The sequence below is a fragment of the Acyrthosiphon pisum genome, chromosome A2, assembly GCF_005508785.2.
Source record: "Acyrthosiphon pisum isolate AL4f chromosome A2, pea_aphid_22Mar2018_4r6ur, whole genome shotgun sequence".
Classification (NCBI taxonomy): Eukaryota; Metazoa; Arthropoda; class Insecta; order Hemiptera; family Aphididae; genus Acyrthosiphon; species Acyrthosiphon pisum.
Window position 1 is genome coordinate 61,998,588 of NC_042495.1, and position 7,445 is coordinate 62,006,032.

Consider the following 7,445-nt stretch of genomic DNA (forward strand, 5'->3'; position numbering starts at 1 on the left):
ATCTTCTCGATGACAAAATGAAAAATGTTGCGAACATCTTTACGGACTATACAATAAATCATATAATATAATATAGTTTTAATCTCTTGTTATTACGTATATCAGTATATTATTATGTTTCGTATGTAATGTGCTCTACAATATTATTTAGATTTGCTAGACGATTAGGTTGTTGGTCGACAATTTCCAAAACTACTATCACTTCCATTAAACATCTGAAAAAGTCTACGTAAATATCTTACGAGTAGGATAATAATATTTCAATGGATTTTTAAAATATAGAGTTATTCATCGGTGTCAAACACTCATCAACAGCCCACATTGCCAACCTATATTTTCACAGTTACAACAGCTATATTAGTATATTACTCGAGTTTTTGCATGACGTGATGAATGATTTGAGATCTCAGTTCTTAGAATGAAGTGTAGGTATAACCTACAATACGATAATAATGAATAATGAATATTGATGAAAGTGGCAAGTAATTGTTATTTTGCATGCCTCTCGTAACTGTCAGGTCAAAATATACATTCCACTGATTCCAGTAAGTACCATTAAAATGGGTGTTTAGATTTATTTTGTATAATATTATAATATATTTTTATATAACCATTCAGCATTCTTTGCTCGAGGTTTAGTTTCAGAAAACGGTACTTAGGTATAATGCTTTATAGTTTATACGCTATTATGATAATAATAGGCACTATTGTAAATAATATTCTTATAGTATAAAATATATATAATTATAACATATTATTATAGTGAAAACCTCGAGTTTTAGTTTTTAATTTTTGGTAACATTTTGAATTGATTGTTAATTGTATTTTTTCAAGGAGTGCAGTTGTTATTGTTTTCAAAATTGCCACCACAAAAACGTTTTATTTGAAATGAATCCGATGACATTGTGTTTTCATAAAATAATGTATGGTTATGCAGTACAAAAATGGCAGTTAAAGGTTGTCGTAAGACCGCAACATTTGTCACTCGTATTCGGTCACGACATATTGGTAACTTATATAGATATAGATCATTTTCAAGGCTTAGTCTACTTGATAACTATCCTGATTGCCTTACTTATTATTACACGGATTATGACACGAACGAGTAAGAATAGCAGACCTGATGAGACGTGATAAAAATACATAATTACTTCGTCTTCTAGATGTATGTCCGCGCTCGGGTTTATGTCCAACAAGATCGTCACGAGTTTGTTTGCCTGTATGAAATAAAAATTAAAAACAAATTTCTAGTCAATAACGATATTCTATATAATATTATATACTATGTAGTATTATTTTAATAAAATAATATCAATATCTAAAGTTCTAAACTATACCTGGGGTGATATAATATAAATTTGTTGTGGGTGACCAGAAAATAGTCGGGAAAATCGGAACAAATTTGAAAACGCGACACGCATCATTAGTAAAATATTAGTCACGCATTGAACATAATATTTATTTTATAAAATATTTTTATTATATTAATATAATAACGCCGTGGCCGTCGGAAGTTCAGTTAAAAAATCACTCGAAGTATATATATTTATTTTAATTTAGTAATTTAATACTGAACAATATAATATAGCGTTATCGTTAAAACGGCACAATTTCTGTGGCTTAACACCGATTGAATTAAAATTTATATTTTATACCCAAAAAGCAAGTATACTATATCAGATTACCTATAATATACCTACGTCCACAAGAAAACGCGTAAAATGAAATGTTGTTTCGGTTTCCCGTGAAATCAAAAAATAATATGTGCGATATCGGCGCCTTTTGGTATAAAACGCCCACGATACATAATAAAACGGTTAAACGCGATTACGAGTGGCTATTGTGTTTGCCGCAAACTATGCCACGGTTAGGTATACCTTAATATTATATACGTGCACGTGCGGCGACAACGGTACACTGCGAAAGAAAGGCGAAACCGCTTTTTCGATCGTGCGCGATATGCGATATAATTACCGATTAAAAAGAGAGTGTAATGATATTTTACGCGCAATGTGGAAAAAAAAATAATAATAATGATTTTCATTAAACTCGCTTATAACATTTACGTGCGTAGCCCGTGTATAGGAATAAGGTATACCTACATATTATTATTATTATACCATGCTGCACACGCGCGGTTGCAGGGGAGGAGAAAGACGCAAACGTCCTATTGTATGCTGTATACCTGTATACACGGCATAATAATAATAATAATAATATTTTACACCTACTCGAATAAAGCGCACGCTAAGTGGTGCAAGTCTATATTATATAGTATATAATGTATACGACCTGTGTAGTACCTACATATTATACTAAACTCAATGAGTTTGCTTCAAGTAGGTAATGTTGTGCCTACTGGAATATATTATAACAATATTATAATAACAAATAATGATAATAATATATAAGTACCTATAATCATACGGAAATTATTAATTCAGAATTTCGTAATTCGGCAATTTATTGGAAACCTACGTTGTCGTCAGCTGACGTGTATATTTACTATATTTAAAACGCTATCATAATATTATTATTAGTAATACTGTCGATTCCGGTCTTACTCACTTCCTCTGCAACGTCGCCGGAAACCTTGCACAACGCGAACAGCCTCAGAAATCGTTGAGATACATCCAACAGGTCCGCCGCCGGACCGGAACGTTCTGCTGACAGGAGCGCTCGGTGGACTTCAAACACCGTAGCCGCCGCAGTCGTCCCGATTTCCATCAGTATTTGCGCGCCAAACGCTCCGCCACCGGTTGTCTTTGCCACGCGGTCGTTCAACGCTTTTCTCTGCGCTCTGATCGCCGACAGTTCTATATTGTGATGATGAAGGTTTAGCCAGGTATATAATACACCGATTAGTTGGCACGATTACGCCGATGGTTTGTGTACAATATTATACTCGATATTATAATACATCAAATATTAATAACAATGATAAGTCAACAAATATAATGTATACCCAATCAATTATTCAGAAAACATATAATTATGTAGGTGTACAAAATAATGTTAATATTTCACCTTGCAGGTGTTATTTAATAAGATTTCCCAATGTCCACTTATGCCGATGAGGGTTATTTTAAATAAATAAAACATTTTTAATGAAATGTATTATGTTTGTTGAGTAATACAATGTTACTTATAGTCATATAAAGCATACAATAAACAAATATGATATCGACAATCGAATAATATAATAAGTATGATATCGACAATCGTATCGTATTACTCGCGAGTTCGTAATAATGGAATACAACAACAATATACTACAAACTAGTCATATTTATAAACCAAGTTAATGTGATAAAGTAAGCTCCAAATACATGATCATCAATTTTAGTGTACAACAAGTGATATAGAAACTATGTCCTCCTTATATAATTATATTTTGAATTATTATACATCATATTTTTCGTATTATTATTATTACTATTATTTTCGTGTTAAAAATTTAATTAAGTAAATTGATTTAGGCCTATAATTCACGTTAACAAAAAAAGTAAAAAAGAAGCTTTGGAATAGCGAGATATCAGGTAAAAAGTATAAGGTTATATTATATTCTTCTGTTTAGGAAACAATTTTTAATATAAGTCTTATTTAATAAATTGTAGAAAAATTTCTAGAGTGTATTGTCGTCGACCACGCGCGTCATACCCATATATTATCGTGTTCGCGTATAAAATTATATTAAGCGCACCGTATAATGGGAATACTCGTATGCACATTGCACATCATTTATAATTATATAGAAGATTCGCGTAATATATATTATAATAATGTTATACGCGCGTACAGGTATTTAGGTATACGCGACGGATAAATAATTACGCATTAATATTCCGTGGGTATATTATAGGTAGGTACCTACATAAAACTTAATGTATACCTACTGTGTATTATATTATTACTATTTTTACTATATTTATTTTGAATATTAATCGATCGTGTCGATATGTGCGCTGAAGTCTTTCCACCGCGCTCCGGGGCGTTTGTAAAATATTACATACCTACCGCGACCGATTAAAAAAATTTCCCATAAGAATACGCGATCGAATGTATGTATATAGGTACACAATATACATATAGGTATATGTTTACCTATATGTACGTATAAAGGCTCGTAGCTAATGGCATCGCCATTATATTATTATACTTTTCGTCATCATACTATGTATTATAATACGAGTATATTATATTATACATAGGTATTATTACTATAGTTTATTACTGTTGCTGCTACAGCAGTATGTCCTAATTTTTCAAACGAGTAAGCACTCGCGTAGGTAGTTATGGATTAATCACGATTTGTGGTCTAACAAAACCGTATTTACGGTGCATATAGGTAGGTATTTGGTGCACAGGTATTATTCTGCATACCCATAATAATGTATAACACAGCTATGTATCATGTTGAGTGTAAACACGCGACGTCTCCAACTCTCCACCCCGTGCTAATTAATTTCCTAACGTATAGACGAGTTACGCGTCGTACAAGTGTCAACTATACGAGTTTAATAAGGTGTGAACATATTACTACGTATACATCGGTACTAATTATTATACGGGACGACTAACGGTAAAAGATACCGGTTTCAAAAAAGAAGGGTTGTAATACTATTGTACAAAAATCGCATTCAGAACAAAATATGTGCTAATTATATTTTGTATTTGTAGTTAGTATATGGGATTACCTGTAAGTATATTTGATTTTATCGTCAACTTGTGGAGCATATAATATGATAGTATGTCCATAACGTATACAAAAAATTAGATTTAAACTAAAAATAACAAACCCCATGTATATGTATACCATATTATTTAAAAAAAATTCATATTTTATCTTAGCTAAGGGACCTACTTAATTTATTTGAAGTCCCTATTGTATGAGATGATTTTTATGAAATAAAACATTGCATTCAGACTTTTCCCGGGGATACACTCTGACAATTGTGAAGAAACGTCCTTCGATTCAAACATTGATTGGTGTCCGCTAATCGATATGAAGATATGTAACAATAACTACCGATAACTGCAATATAATAATATATTATGATATATTATTTTAATCATATTGTATTTTTATCTAAGTCAATTTTATCTTGGTATAATATACCACACTTAATACTGATAAAACCGTTTTGGATTCGGAAATGCGTAGGTACATTGCGACACAACAATAAATCACACCAAGTCATGCAGTATATTATTTGGTGTTGGGTATGTATATATACATTGTTTATTTAATATGAATGCATAGTATTAATTATAATCAATGGTAATACATACTTGCTGTAGTGATACATCCATCCACCACCAATTTGTTAAGGTTGTGATGGCATTTTTTAAATTCGGTACACATCCGGCAAAAATTAATTTCCGAAAGAAGTGGAATAAAATACAAACAAATCTGTTTGAACACACGCATATAAAGTATGAACTGCTTGTATTAGGTATATAATATGTACTATGTATACCTGGTTGTGACTGATACAGATATAGGTTTACAATATATTTATATATGCAATTTACAGGGTGATTTACCAAACATGCTAACCACCATTTTCCCTTTAATTATGAATTTATTCAAATTATTAAAATTTTAATTTAATTTAAAATGTTTAAATATACTTAAAGACCATATTTTCAAATTCTTAAGATTTTTTTACTACTTAAGGAGAGTCCTGTCGTGATATAAATACAAACATCGGTTTTTAAAATGAGAGCCCTCCGTCCCTCCTAATTTAGTATAAATTATTTACCGGATAACTTTTCTAAACATTTTGTCGTATCAAGTGTTTTTTGAGTTATTTAACTTTGTGTATTGAGGATAATAGGTCCAGGATAATGGGTTTGGAAGATATGGTGGCAATGCTAATTAAAATTGTATAGTAATTTATATTATTCTGTCAATATTTATAATTTATAAAAATGTCTAAGTATAATTAATTTATCTATCTATATCTATGCTATTATATAAAGAGAAGTCGTTAGTTACCGTTGTCGAAAGTAATCTCTGGAACTACTGAACCGATTTTTAAAATTCATTCACCAATAGAAAGACACGTTCTTTGTGTGTGTCATAGGCTAATTTAAAAAGGGAATTGATCACCCCCGGTAGGTGCTAAACAGGGATTTTGAGATTTACGGTAGAAATTTTTGTTTAATAATGGTTGCTGTGGGTTATAGGAGTTGAGAATAATATTTATTTATTATTATTTTTTTTAATTTGAATATTAATGGAGCGTCTCAATCTCATTCGTTTCAATCAATCGAAGTTACGATCAGACGAGTACATCCACTTGCGTAACGCTATTATTCTCTCAGCCCATTCTTCTTTTTATATACACAAAAATGAATGTTTGTGTGTAGATTAAACCTCTGGGTAGAAAATAGGTTGATTTAAAAAGGGTTAAATCAGATTTTAGTACGGTTGGGTTAGGATTTTATATTAAATGATTATATTAATCCGCCGTAAGTGGAATTAAGTAAAAACGATAAACTTGGTATAAATTTGGTCTTTGATACTCTAGAGTTAGATCATATACTTACGTACAAACAGCACGGGGTCCGCGATCTACCGCAGGTAGATTACCTACCTGATAATATACTACTGTGAATCAGAATTTTTATTCCGGGCAACGGAAAAGTTAAGATAAGTTTTGAACACCATACACCGAATATTGAATAACGAATTGAACAAATGTTGAGTCATAAAGAGTTGGTACATTTAACGGGAAATGAAGTGCACTGGATCAGCTAGTTATATATATAATAATATATAATTAAAGATTACTAGATCCGATATCACATACATTTTATACTATTGTAGACCATTTTTATGAACTTTTATCCTTAATATAAGCATTTTAATAACTAAAAATCTATTTGTTTGAATACTTATTGATTTTGATACATCAAGATTTTCAGAAAAAATATCCACCGAATAATTTACAGTAAAAAATTGTGATCTCATTTGAAAAACAGAAGATTATATTACTGCAGGAAACTTCTTAAGTAGTACAAACAATTTAAGAATTTAAAAATATGGTCTTAAAGTATAATCATTATTAAATAAAAACAAAGGTGGTGAGCATGCTTTAGGTGAATCAATCTGTATAATACATAACTGTACAAGTATTAAATAGTAAGTACTAAGTAGTTGACGATATTTCATCCATGAAGTCTTTAATACTTTGTTCACGATATATATATATATATAATATATAAATCGATTTAGAATGTGCAATGGTATAAAATATAATATAAATATATGTACTTAAAAATCTAATCGCTGTTTTCGGTTTAATGTTTTTAAATTAATTCAAATATTTTAAACGAAAGCCGAGGGTGTTTCGAATGTGTCGATAAAATCAAACGAACGTGTACCAACACACATTCGAAGAAATTATGTGTTACCTACATATTATATGTATATAAAT

General features: G+C 30.6%; 1 protein-coding gene across 1 annotated transcript; it reads right to left on the reverse strand.

The window, feature by feature from the left end:
* Positions 1–787: 787 nt before the first annotated feature.
* On the reverse strand, positions 788–6,650 carry LOC107883307. The gene is made up of 3 exons (XM_016803034.2): positions 5,293–6,650; positions 2,569–2,816; positions 788–1,217 (listed from the first exon to the last, which is right to left on the reverse strand). The coding sequence occupies exons 1-3, from the start codon at positions 5,429–5,431 to the stop codon at positions 1,047–1,049; spliced, it is 558 nt and encodes a 185-aa protein (XP_016658523.2). The 5' UTR covers positions 5,432–6,650; the 3' UTR covers positions 788–1,046.
* Between the last annotated feature and the right edge of the window lie 795 nt (positions 6,651–7,445).